This window comes from Barbatula barbatula (genome assembly GCF_947034865.1).
Source record: "Barbatula barbatula genome assembly, chromosome: 5".
NCBI lineage: Eukaryota > Metazoa > Chordata > Actinopteri > Cypriniformes > Nemacheilidae > Barbatula > Barbatula barbatula.
Genome location: NC_136769.1, coordinates 18,473,706 through 18,486,786, shown reverse-complemented (window position 1 = coordinate 18,486,786; position 13,081 = coordinate 18,473,706). Strand labels below are relative to the sequence as shown.

At 39.1% G+C, this 13,081-nt stretch overlaps 1 protein-coding gene across 1 annotated transcript; it reads left to right on the top strand.

The window, feature by feature from the left end:
* Positions 1–3,236: 3,236 nt before the first annotated feature.
* rdh8a (retinol dehydrogenase 8a) lies at positions 3,237–9,450 on the top strand. The gene is made up of 6 exons (XM_079455577.1): positions 3,237–3,581; positions 5,985–6,146; positions 6,359–6,538; positions 6,713–6,806; positions 8,065–8,248; positions 8,431–9,450. Exons 1-6 carry the CDS (start codon positions 3,473–3,475, stop codon positions 8,656–8,658), a joined length of 957 nt encoding a protein of 318 aa, XP_079311703.1. The 5' UTR covers positions 3,237–3,472; the 3' UTR covers positions 8,659–9,450.
* The last annotated feature ends 3,631 nt before the right edge of the window (positions 9,451–13,081 follow it).

The window sequence follows — 13,081 nt, the reverse complement described above, 5'->3', positions numbered from 1 at the left end:
ACTTGGGGTGGGCTCTTTTGATTTGGGGCATAATGCTCTAGCAGTCACCTGGAACACTTTACAACCACACAGCAACCACCCAGAACACCCATTAACTGTCATGATTCTGCTGCATCATGTCATGTTTCTCTTGGTCCAGTGGCAGGATCATGACAGAAACTCATGTTTAATGTGGAGAGAGGCAATTATTGTTCTTATGGCCTTCCATACTCTGTCTCCTGTCTCGTCTCTGTTCCCATCCTCTCGTTACCCTCTTTATTGATTAATGCCCTTCACCTGTTTCCCTCTTGATTTGCTCCCTTATTTAATGCCCTTGTGTCTTCTGTCTTGTGCTGGTTCATTGTGGTTGTGTGGTGAGTCCATGTGTCTTGTCAAGTCTAGTTCAGTGTATTTGTAGTTCTTGTTTTGAGTTTATGTTAAGTCTTTGTGTAGTTAGTCTTAGTCATGTTATTGTATCCATGTTTTGTTCTGTTACCCCCTCGTGGGTCTTTGTTTTATTATTTATTAAATTATTTGTTAACCCCTTACCGCTGTCTGCACCTGGGTCCTCTCTCCGTGTCTCACCACGAGAATCATGACATTAACAGGCTGGCATGACTTCCTTACCCTTGTTTCTCTACAAATCATAAAATCCTTGTTTTGTTACAGTATTGTTCAATGGAGACTTTTAGTGAAATGTTTCTCTTGACCTCTCAAAGCTTTTAATTTAAAGTGTATGCTTGCATTTTTAGGCAAATACTGTGTATATATATATATATATATATATATATATATATATGTATATTTGTGTTTCATTCATTACAAAATGAAAATGTATTTAATGAAAATGTTTCTGTTTTTATTTTTTTATAATGCGGGGAAATCAGCTAATAAAATAAGAGCCCAGCACAGATGGAAACTCCTATGTTGTTTAAAAAGCATCTCAATGTTTTCAAGAGAAAGTTTTCTGCAAATTTTAGGCAAAGAGTGACCGATTATTCGAGTTTTGACTTATTGTAGACATCATTCTTTGTTTCAGTGGGGTTATTTCATAGTTTAGATGACTAGTCCAAAAACGTGTGATTCTAATATTTTAATAGTGGTGTGGGTTTTGTATCTTGTTCAATGATAAGAAAATGTATAAAGAATATTTATTTGGTAACACTTTATAATGCTGTTTCAAACTTAATGGGTATTTATGCAGTAACTAATGCAGAACAAATGGTTGGTGCTTCATCAACACTGTAGTCATTACTGATTAACTAACCAGTAGGTAACAGCATACCAATGTTTAAAGTAAGTAACAATTTGTTACTTGTAACTTATTTAATAACTAAATGCTGTATGTCCTCCGCAGAACTACACAATAACTAAGACTCATAGTAACTTTTCAGTAATAACTTAGTTCTTGCCACAACAGTATTAAGTAATTACTTATGATCGGGAACCATATTATAAAGTGAAAAACATGATAACTTTTTAATTATTACTCGGATCTTACCACATCAGTATTAAGTAATTACTTATGATCCGGAATTAACAGACGGATAATAACAATTATCAAGTGAAAATCATGATAACCCGTTAATAAGTTATTCTGGGGTATATTCCAAGTATTACCAGTAAATAAAACAGTACTGTTAATACAAAAGCTTGAAGTGACTAATTTACCATCCACACGCACACCTGAATAGAGCTGACTCTTATGGACACAATATATACATTTTAATAAATACTAACAAAAACTTTAGTTACAAAATAGTCGCAGTAGTCAATGAAATTGGATATGGTTTTATCGCAGATCTAAACATATCTGACATAAAATGTTAACTGTAAATGCAGGTTTCGGTTATTAGCTTCCAGTTGTTTCTGTGAATCACAGCGCCTTGTTTGCTTCTCTTTACTGTAGCTTTCATCTGTCTATATAAAGACAGGGGCGATTGCATGTTGAATATATCAATAAAGTAAGCTGCACAATGGCTCTTTTTCATTTTATAATAATTAACAAAAATAATTTGTTCAATTTAATTTCAACTATTCATATAATTCTAATACCAAACAAGTATCTTGAATAGGCTGTGTACTGGCAAGATTATATTTAGAAAGTAAATGAGTAGTTCATGGTTAGTTATTTTAAATGGGTCTTAGTTATTGTATTGTTCTGCAGGAGACAAGCAGAATTTAGTTGTTATTAATGACAACTAAATAAGTAATAAGTAACTCATTTTTACTTACTTTAAACATCGGTATGCTGTAACCTACTGGTTAGTTAATCTTTCTTCCTTAGTTATCTGTAATGACTACAGTGTTAATGCAGCACTAGCCATTTGTTCTGCATTAGTTCCTGCATAACTACATATTAAGTATGAAACAGCATTATAAAGTGTTACCATTTATTTTTCCACTAAAGAACCTTTGGTGAAAGAGAGAGGATCTTCTGACCATTCATCCAAAAAAATGTGGAGCAGCTAGCTTATTACTGAAGCTGTTAAATTAACTATTTAATAACTGATAACCTTCACCTTTGATCAATGCACTAGCTACCAACAACCATTTTTAGTATAAGAACACTGTGGAATGAATCAAAACCGTTTAATATTTATTCAGAGCAGGTTCATGTTTATCATTTTACTTATCCTGTAGAGCACCATAAAAAAGGAAATCGTATTTTCCCAAGACTAAAATAGGGGGAATGACAGCTATAAATATGATGCTGGGTGGATGGCGAAATAAGTGTAATGTATGGTAAGAAAAGTCCATTGGAAATGAGGATTTAACATTTTTTAGCATTTAAATTCATCTCTGATGTTTTGTTAATAACGTTTCGCCTGTTTGGTACTGAGTTATACCAGCAGATGGCAGTACAGACTAATGTAATTCCTTCATCTTATTAAACGTAAGCACATTTACTCCGAGTCACATTAATCTTAAAACTATCAAATAAATGCCGTCATATGTGAATGATATTTATTTGGTATCGTGCCAAAATGAACGACTGTGGACACGACTGTGTAAATATGTGGAATAGAAAATATGCATAAAAACAAATCTCATTTACAGATTTGGGGATGGAAGGAAAACATAACAATTATTGAAAAAAACATAAATTGTGTATTTATGTGTATCCTACGTGTACAGTCAATACAGAAATAACTCTGTTCTATAAATAAACAAACAAACATATATCCGTTTAATCCTAACTGTTGATCGTGTCATCTGTTTATTTACCAGCCCCCCACACACCCACACACTTCTTTCCTTTAACACACTGGCAATCCCGGTGGCCACGCGCGTCCCACTCGGTTAATCTGTGTTTTCCGAAGCGGTACAGTAAATGCTGACGGACGCGTAATCGCGCGTGTTTACGCCTCCTCTCAGTGGGCTAATCGATTCTGCCTGACATGTGACCGCGTAACCCGCTCACATGAGCGCCGATCCGCTTTAAGATTTTTAAAGTCCACCGATCCAGCTCGCCGCTGACACAGGAGCTGCTATGGCGAGCGGCGGCGAACAGAGAGTGGTACTCATCACCGGTTGCTCCTCTGGGATCGGACTGCGGATCGCCGTGCTGCTGGCCAGGGACGAACAAAAGCGTTACCATGGTAAACGCGCTTATTTGCGTTCTAATGGAATTCTAAAAGAACCGTGACGTTATTTGGAACGTTTTGAAACTAGTTGACAGATCTATAAGTTTGAGAAATAGAGTTCTGTATAGTTTTATTGTGCAACGTGCTTGATGTTTATTTATTACGTAACACGGCATTCTCTTCATATGAACTTTTTTAATGTACATTTAATTTTCTCTTGTTGACCCCAAAGGCTCTTTAGCCCGCATTGGTTGGTCTATTATCATGTGAAAGCGCGGTTTCCAGGGTACGGATCCACAAAGATACCGCGGAGATCTTAAGAGACTGCCAGTTCTCTTTCAAGTGACTTCTCCAGAACAAAGCTCTCTTTATGGCTGTGAATTGTAGACCGCTGCCCCGGTTTAGTGCCGTGTCTAATACGCCCATAGTGCACACACTGGATTGAGTGTCGGGACAGGGACAAAGTTTGAGACCTGGACAAGTGAGGGCTATAAGCTAGGGTCATCTTCTGAAGACTTCATCTCAACACTGTGCTGTTATCTGCTACACAGCTACATCTGAAGACCCATTATTGTCAAATACATTGCTCGCGGGTTTACTGTGAGAGTGGGAAGCTTATTAAAGTCAACATAGAGAAATCCTATGACTTCTATTCGCAGAACATATTCTTTTTCGTCTCCCACATGAAATCCATTTGAACTTTGTTCTCTTTTCAAGAACGTTGCGACAGTGGCTTTTCACAGAACACAAAATCCTTTGAGATTAAACATTGCGTTGGTTCTGGTTTCAATGTGAAGCAATATTCGCCATCTTCAAAGCATCCAAAAAATCTCATTGGCCCATTCAAGAATGTTTAATCTGCCCCAAGTCTTACTCTAAAACAACAGCTTCAACAATGAGATATTTGTTTTCGCAAACCCATTTATGTCCTGCCCCAGTCTGGCCAAACAGGCCTTGTTGTGTTCCGTAAGATTAATTCATTCGCTCATCAGGTGCAGTAAATCCTTGCAGGCTTATGGTATATATACGCATGTGCAATTTAGTTTGAGAGGTCTGAAACTGAGATGTCCAAGCAGCTGCATCTCCATCCTCAGCTTACAGAGGCATTACCTTCTCCTCATGAGGCCAGTCACGCTCACTAGCAACTTTCAACAACAGCTGGGCTGTGGCTGATCAGGGATACTGTCTGATGACAGACTGATCTGCCAAATTTGTGAATCTTCAACCCAAGAGGTTCGGGAAGCATCATCTGTAGAATCAGAAAGGATTTGATTACATCAGAACAAAGTCGGTACACGTGATGGGAGAAAATAGGCCTAACAGGCCAAAACGGGCAGAATATGATGTAACATTTGTAACTGAAGTGCACAAAACATTAATGCGGTGATTGATTTTTATTATTATTAAATGATGATTATTTTTACAATATCATTTCTCTCAGAGGAATACTTTGAGTGTTTCTTAAGTATCGACTTTGTCTTCGATGTTTCTCCTAAATATGGATGCAGGAGAACGAAAATAAAGACAATAGGCCTACAATGCACAAAAATGGAAAATTTACCGAAAATATCCAGTACGTTATTCATTTATTTCATGCACAAATCCATTAGCTCCAGATGAGCTATAAAATGAAAGTAAGTTGTATGGAAAAAATATCTAGATTTGTGCTCATATGAGAAATGCTCTTTGCAATCATATTGGCAAATCTGAGCTCAGTTTGTGACATAGTTGAGAGATTTCTGGGTCTAAGAAAACCCAACAGGACTTTAAGAGATGAAAGTTCCAAAAACTCTCATCATTTACCAAACCTCATGTGATTTCTTTTCTTTGACAGAACACAAAAGAAGATATTTTAAAGAACGCTAGAAACCACACAACATTGGGCCCCTTTTATTGTAAGGACACAAATCCACTGAGACATTTCTCAAAATATCTTCTTTTGTGTTCCACAGATAAAAAAAACTCATATACAGGTTTTGAGTGACATAAGAGTAGTTAGATGATGACAGGGCGCTTTCTTCGGAGCAGTATTGTCATCAGAAGTCCAATCTAAGCTTGATAGTATCATGGCTAACAACTTGAACTAGAATAGATTATTGTCATCATAAGCTTACTGTATTATCAGTCCCGTGATCCAAATCAGAGACTCGATGTAGGTCGGTGTCTCTAAGCTGTTCAAAGTGCAAAAGGAAAAATCCAGTTTATCGGCTTAATTAAGCAACACTTAACAACGATAACATTGTGTGGTCTCCTTTATCTGACATACTCAAAGCCAAAGTCAATCAAACTGTAATCTCCTGCTGTGATTTCCTGATTAAACATCTCCACGGGTGCCCTTGTGTGTATAAGCCTTGCATTGTTGTGTAATTCCTATGGTATTGTACTGTACATGACAACATGTTTCTCTGCCACTTTAAGTCATAGCCACCATGAGAGACCTGAAAAAGAAGGACAGGCTGGTGGAAGCGGCAGGCAACGCGTATGGAACAACGTTGACGCTGTTGGCTTTGGATGTGTGTAGTGATGAATCTGTCAAGCAGTGTATCGACAGTGTCAAGGACCGTCACATTGACATTCTCAGTGAGTGCATTTGATCACAAAAAGACATGTTAGTGATTTAATGCAAGAGAGATTGTGTGTCTCACAGATCAATAAGACTTCAATAAATAGTCTAACGCCTCAGGGAAAGGTCAAGCTCATCCTTTGTAACCATTTATTCATTTGGCAGACGCTTTTATCCAAAGCGACTTACAACCATCCTTGACCGACCTTCTGCCTTTTGTCTATTCCAGTTAATAATGCTGGAGTGGGTTTGCTGGGCCCTGTGGAGAGCATCTCTCTGGATGAGATGAAGAAGGTTTTCGAGACCAACTTCTTCGGAACAGTGCGCATGATTAAAGAGGTCATGCCGGATATGAAGCAGAGGCGAGGCGGTCACATCATCGTCATGAGCAGCGTTATGGGCCTGCAGGGTGAGACAGCTCGAAATCTTCTGTCAAACTGCTGAATTGTTGACAGGGATCTTTAGAGACAGTAGAGCCATTCAGAGTTCTGCACTCAGCTGTAGTGTAGTATGAAATACCAGATGTACCACACATGGTTTGAGCGACTGCATTATAACCGAGAGCATCTCAATTCAACTGCAGGTGTGATATTCAATGACGTCTACACGGCCTCTAAGTTTGCAATCGAGGGCTTCTGCGAGAGCCTGGCGGTGCAGCTGCTGAAGTTTGGTGTGAAGTAAGTGATCTGTTGTCTTATAGTTGGTCCTTTATCATAGTTTTGTCAAGTATTTTGAATTACAACTGTGAATGAAATGTGTTATCTATACGTAAATATATGCGCTACTGGCTAAAAGTTTGGGATCACTTGACAAAAATGTTTCTAATGCTCTTGAAAATCTTTTAATCTGAAGGCGTATCTCAATGTTTAAAATAACTTGTGTGGACAAAAATATAATGGTGCCAATTTTATTTATTTTATTAAATTATTCTAAAATGTGTAAAAAATAAAAATAAAGACAGAGTAAGTGAGTGACTGAGCCCATACTTTTGACTGGTAGTGTAACGTGTAGTGGGTACACAATGCACACGACAAGGAGAAGTATTCCAAAAGAGTAAATCCACAAAGAATAACAGCGGACTCAGGAACAAAACACATGTTAACATAAAACAATACGGTGCAAGATGAGGGTCAGTACTTAAGGAGTCCAGTGATGTGCATCAGATGCGGGTGTAATCAATGAAGGATGACGGGTGCACAGGCTTATGGGAAGTGTAGTCCGGTGGTGAGTGAGGGCAGACAGGGGACACGACTGTGGGCTGCGGTCCTTCTGAAACCTCATATTTTGTGATTTCTATTTTTTGTCATAAATCATTATTATTAGTCACAATTTATGTTTGTTATTTGCAAATATGTAACCAATCATAAGTTTTTGTCCAATTTGACAACACAGTAGTTAATCATTTAAATGTACAGTGTTTTTACATTTCCTGAAAAACAGCAACTTTGGACATCAGAGGTTTCAGAAGAACAGCGGCAGACTTGCCTACTCAAACAATTTTGAACAAAAAATTACTTTCAAGAAACAAATCTATATTAACTTTTTCACATAGAACTAGAAATATAAATAAATCAATAAGCCCCAAGATGGAGTGGGTTACAGTGCCACAACGCCCTTAGCTGTTATAAAATGCACATGTAACCCACTGCTTCACCGGGCTTATTCACTTTATAAAACACTTATTCCATATGCGTAGCAAGGTTTCATAAAATAAATAAATAAAGTGATATTTAGGCTACGTTATAACGACTTAGAACTCGGCTCGACCAATCAGAATCAAGGAAAACTGACTGTTTTATAATCTTTGATAAACCTTAAAATGACTTACTTGAATGACAAAAATTCTGCATTAGACTTTTGTATTAATGATCTATTTTCACATATGACTTGGACATTTTCACGGTCCTATCAAACAGTAACATTGTCTCTTCCCAGACTGTCTATGATTGAGCCGGGACCAGTACACACAGAGTTTGAGACAAAGATGATGGAGGAAGTGGCAAAGATGGAATTTCCTGGAGCAGATGCAGATACAATCCGATACTTCAAGGATGTGTACTTGCCATCCTCCATTGATATCTTTCAGGCTATGGGTCAAACCCCTGACGATATTGCTAACGTACGTGTCAGTCTTTACCAGTTTGAGAAATATGTTACATGCTCTTTAAAAGCACTGCAAGCTGTAATTTACTGCTATTCTGTTCATTTATGCTTCAACATTTTAATCCCAGTAAATATTTAGGCATTTTAATACATGAAATCAATTTCTATTATTAACTATATAAATGTCCCCCATTCTAGTGTGTCAAGAAAGTAGTCGAGTCCAGTCGACCCCGGTTCCGCAATCTGACCAACAGCCTCTACACGCCTATCGTGGCCATGAAGTACGCAGATGAGACTGGTGGACTTTCAGTGCACGCCTTTTACAATCTACTGTTCAACTTTGGCTCGCTTATGCACTTTACCATGAGCCTCCTTAAGTGCCTGACATGCAGCTGTCTGCGCAGACGCACCATATCTCCTGACTGAAGAGGGCAGCAGTGAGACACACACAACCCTTTAGTGTAGAACAGGTCACAGCTAAATGAAATAAATACTACAATACCTACAGAGTATTCCTAAATAAAAAGATTTGTATAAAGAGATACGTTTGTAGATTACATTTATAAACGTGTTGCATTGATAATCCTTAATTCACCTAAAAAGATAGTTTACTCCAAAATAAAAATGACTAGTCGTTTATGTCATGCAATTAATATGACTCTTTCTTGGAACACAAAAGAAGATTTGTATTAGAAATATCTCGTTTTTTTGCACATACAATGGAAGTCAATGGGGTCCTGTGTTGTTCGGTTACAAACATTCTTCAAAATATCTTCTTTTGTGTTCTGCAGAAGAAAGAACGTCATACATATTTAGAATGACATCATCTGAGTAAATGATTTTTTTCTGGGTGAACTACCTGCAAACAGTACTCCATACCAGACAAGACCAGTCTAAAAACTCATTAAACAGACAAGACTAAACTAAACGTAAAGGTCCAGTGATTGTGGCGTTCATGGAGTGACAAACAATCACATAGTTGCCTTTCTATGTATTAATGATTTACTTGAGAGGTTAATTTTAAACTTCACTGACTTTTGTCTGTTTCAAATCAGTTTCTCTCCTTTCAAAAGCCAAATCCTTGTTATTATTTTGTCTATCGTGTTTTCTAATGAACTTGAACGGTTGAGTAGTAATAAGCCATATTTAAAAATCTGTAGATGATGACAAAGTTTTATCAATTCGAAAATGGACTAAACTATAGTTCATTGTTTTGCATTTGTCTTTTGTCTTTCTTATTCTGATCTATTGTTGTGTCCCGGCACATCCTTTATTTGAACTTATTTAAACTCAGCTTTTAATAGAGAGTGGATGAGCAACCCAAACATTGTGGAACTTCTAGGGACACAGGATGTCAGCCGAGAACACGCCTGCCAGAAATGTTAAATTGAACCAGCAGAGGGCAGCAGAGCAATTTGAGGTTACTGCACTGGTCTGTCTTCCTACCATGTGAACCAGGATCAAAAAAAGTGATGAAAACATGCAACAAGTGTTTAAAAATCAGTGTAACTGTGTGATAAACCATCTCCCAACAAATGTGAACACAAAATATTTACATGTCCACATTTATATAAGCAAAAATAATAAAGATCGGATGGAGATTGTAATCGACTGCAAGGCAGCCTGACAGGCATCAGAAAGACAGCAGAGAGATAGCAAAGAGCAAAAGAGGGGGTTTATTTAACCCAAATGAGCGCGTAAGTACATGCCGGTGCATTGCAGATTGGACAGCGCACACCCGGCCAATGATATGTTGATGGATATAAAGAGGTCATGGCCTAGTCCCCATTTGCCACCCTCCCTCAGCACCCCCAGCCTTCTCACACACACACTGCTTTGTGTGGAGTGGGAGAATGTGACCTGGTTCCCATCCCTGAGGAGCTGTGTTAATGACAACCTCTTCAGACAACATTGAGCATCGCTTTCACCTCCCCCACCAGCTGTCCCTCTCAGCCGCACTGCTGCAGACGGACGGCACAGAGTCCAGCATCCGGCCATCACAGACTGCGAGTCCCTAGTTTTCATATGATTGAACCCATTCCTGCTGCAGATAATGTGAGCGCACTTGCTATTTGGGACAACAAGTTGCTTCTCGAGAAGGCCAAGGTGTGCAAGTGCGCATTCTTATGCATGCATGTGTGTGCGTGTGTCTTCATCAGAAGCGACAGCTTAATACAATGGGACAAAGAATCTGCCAATCACAATCAAAAGGGAAATGGAACACAGTCCAGAGGGGGAGGAAGAGGCCGCTGTGTGTCCCGAATCTATGGAGTGGATGTGGGCCATGGACCGGGGGGTTGGGTAGCGTAGTGGGGAGGTGTCAGATTCGGTAAAACGAGGGCCGAGGTTCCCTGCGTTGAATAGAGGACCTCTTTGCTAATTGAGCGAATACAGGAGTTACAAATCTCATTAAACAAGACCATTATTCTGCCATGTCGCAAAACAAGGAAAACAGTTACGACATCATCAGACATAGCACGCGATAGGTACCAACACGCTCATGGTAATATTCACCGACCCAGACACAGCGCACAGAAATAACGCACAGTGCCAAGCGGGCATACATTTGGCTCTCGGAGACGTACACAATCAATGACTGAAAGAACTAAGAGGAAAGCTGCCAGCACTCTTCCAAAAACTTCCAGCATTATCTTTGGCATGCTGGTTGTCTGACACATTCCTGCAGCGTCTGGGCCGTTCCTCTCAGAGTCTGGGTCATCTCTGGTTCAGCCCTTTGCAGACAGCAACACCCAGAGGCTGGACATAACAGAGAGCGTTGCAGGTCTCAGCCCACGGGATCTCGGCAGAAGCAGCCAACGTCTAGACGCAAGAGTGCTATTCAGAAGGAAATAGATGAGATTTTCTTATATTGCGTTGGTATGGCACTTTGTTCTTCTTAGAAGTACACCTGGATACATTTAAGTCAATCAACAGTGATGGTTTTGGGTTAAGGTTGAGTGCATTGGTATTTAAAGGTTCAGTGTCGACTGAAATACAATATGATATACATAACTATGTGTTAAGATGTGTATAAAGACCTTACATAATGAAGCGTTATGTTTTTATAACCTTAGAACTAGTTACACAACACACAATGCGGGTCCCCTTACATGGAATTCGCCATGTTGTTTCTACAGTAGCCCTAAACGGACAAACATTCTTCACAGAGAGTGTTTCGTAAATACGTTATCTCCTTCAGCAAAGAAGCGAAAAGGTGTCCTGTGTCAGACACCGAAGTGCTTTGAAAGGGAGGGGTGGAGAAGCCATTGGTTGCAATTCGCAACCTTATCACTAGATGCTGCTAAAATCTCCACATTGACCTTTTATTATTTTCCCATATCTCCCTTACAAGTGGTGATTGATTTCGCTGTCGTTTTGTATTATTGGAATGTTTTTGCGCCTACTGTTATGTGTAGTACATAATGCTATCTTCTAAAACCTAGTAAGCTGCCTAAAATGGCGGTCACACCTTATTTACGTCCCATTGACTTGCATTCAAAGGCAGACCGGAAACAGAAGCTCACATAAAAGAAGTTCACATTGCCATGTGATAGAAAGTTTGAAATATGTTAAGAAACAAAAGACTTCCCATATAAAAGAAAAGCCTTGGAGGTTCCAAAAAACCTTTGTAACAGTTAAGTTATTAATAAAGAAAACTGACTTTGGGAGCCAGCAAGACTGGAATTTCATGAAATAAAAGAACAATACAAACGGTTACAATGATAAATGTGTAGGACTATAGCATGGTTTATGACATAAATGTTACGTATCACCTATGAGACTTTTATTAGTTTGAGCTTCAATATCAAGGTCAAAACATCTGGGTCTGAGTACTGAGGCTTGAACACAACCAGCCGAATCTGCCGGTGTAAACAAAAGGCCATAAAGCACCTAAGGCACACAAGAACACACAAATCAATGTGAAATAAACAAACATGTTTACAGAGCTGCCTGTCGGATCCGTGTGATCCTTCTACAGTAGCTTGCCACAGCTCTTTGCATTATCAAAACAAAACTTTTAAATGTCATTACTGCACTTTTCTTGTTAACATTCCCTTCCCGTCATCCATGATATGTCTCACCCTGCAAAGTGTAATTGCCTGTTCTGTTCCCAATTGGAAAACAGGGGTGAACGATTTTGAAATGACGGTTCAAATGACTGAAATCCTGATGAAAGGACTTAATCTTCTTTCTGCAATTAACCTCTTCTGACCCCCATTTTGGTCACAGGGATTGTGCCAGGCTTGGGTGAGAAATAGAAGTACGCCGCTACCACCCAACTGGGTAGAAATATGATATGCCTGTTCTTTCTGTAGACACCAAAACCGAACCCCCTAACCCCCATGGCACAGACCCCTATAAGCCCCTTTAACTGCTGCTTAACGACCAATCACAGAATGAAAGGAAGAGGAGAGGGGTGTCAAAAAAACCGAAACTGCGGTAATCCACGGGGCTTAGTTGTACACACAGGTAACAGGAGGAAAAGTCGAAAGATTTCTCTCTCTCTCGCTCTCTTTCTTTTCCTTACTCCAGGTAATTATTGGCACTCTTCCTACTCCCACGATCCCAGCCGGATTGCTCCTGGTCGACATCCAAACCACAGGCTCTGTCAGTCACCCTCCCTGTGCAACACCTTTTTCTTTTCCCACTGTTTTATTCACCTGTAGTTCTCACTCTCTTTATTCCAGCCGGTACACATTCCTCCATCTCACAAATATCGAAATATCTAAATTCATCTTCTTTTACAAATGTCATAAATGCACCCTTCTAGTCATATATACCTTCAAGTCATATATCACATACTTCGAAACAAAAATGTATAGGATATAGTAATGTAAGCCGCTTTGGA

Bases quoted from the DNA above. Each gene is read 5' to 3' on its own strand.
- rdh8a (XM_079455577.1), top strand. From the start codon at position 3,473: ATGGCGAGCGGCGGCGAACAGAGAGTGGTACTCATCACCGGTTGCTCC. The intron at 6,539-6,712 runs GTGAGACAGCTC...ATTCAACTGCAG, and splicing joins CAGCGTTATGGGCCTGCAGG to GTGTGATATTCAATGACGTC. The intron at 6,807-8,064 runs GTAAGTGATCTG...GTCTCTTCCCAG, and splicing joins CTGCTGAAGTTTGGTGTGAA to ACTGTCTATGATTGAGCCGG.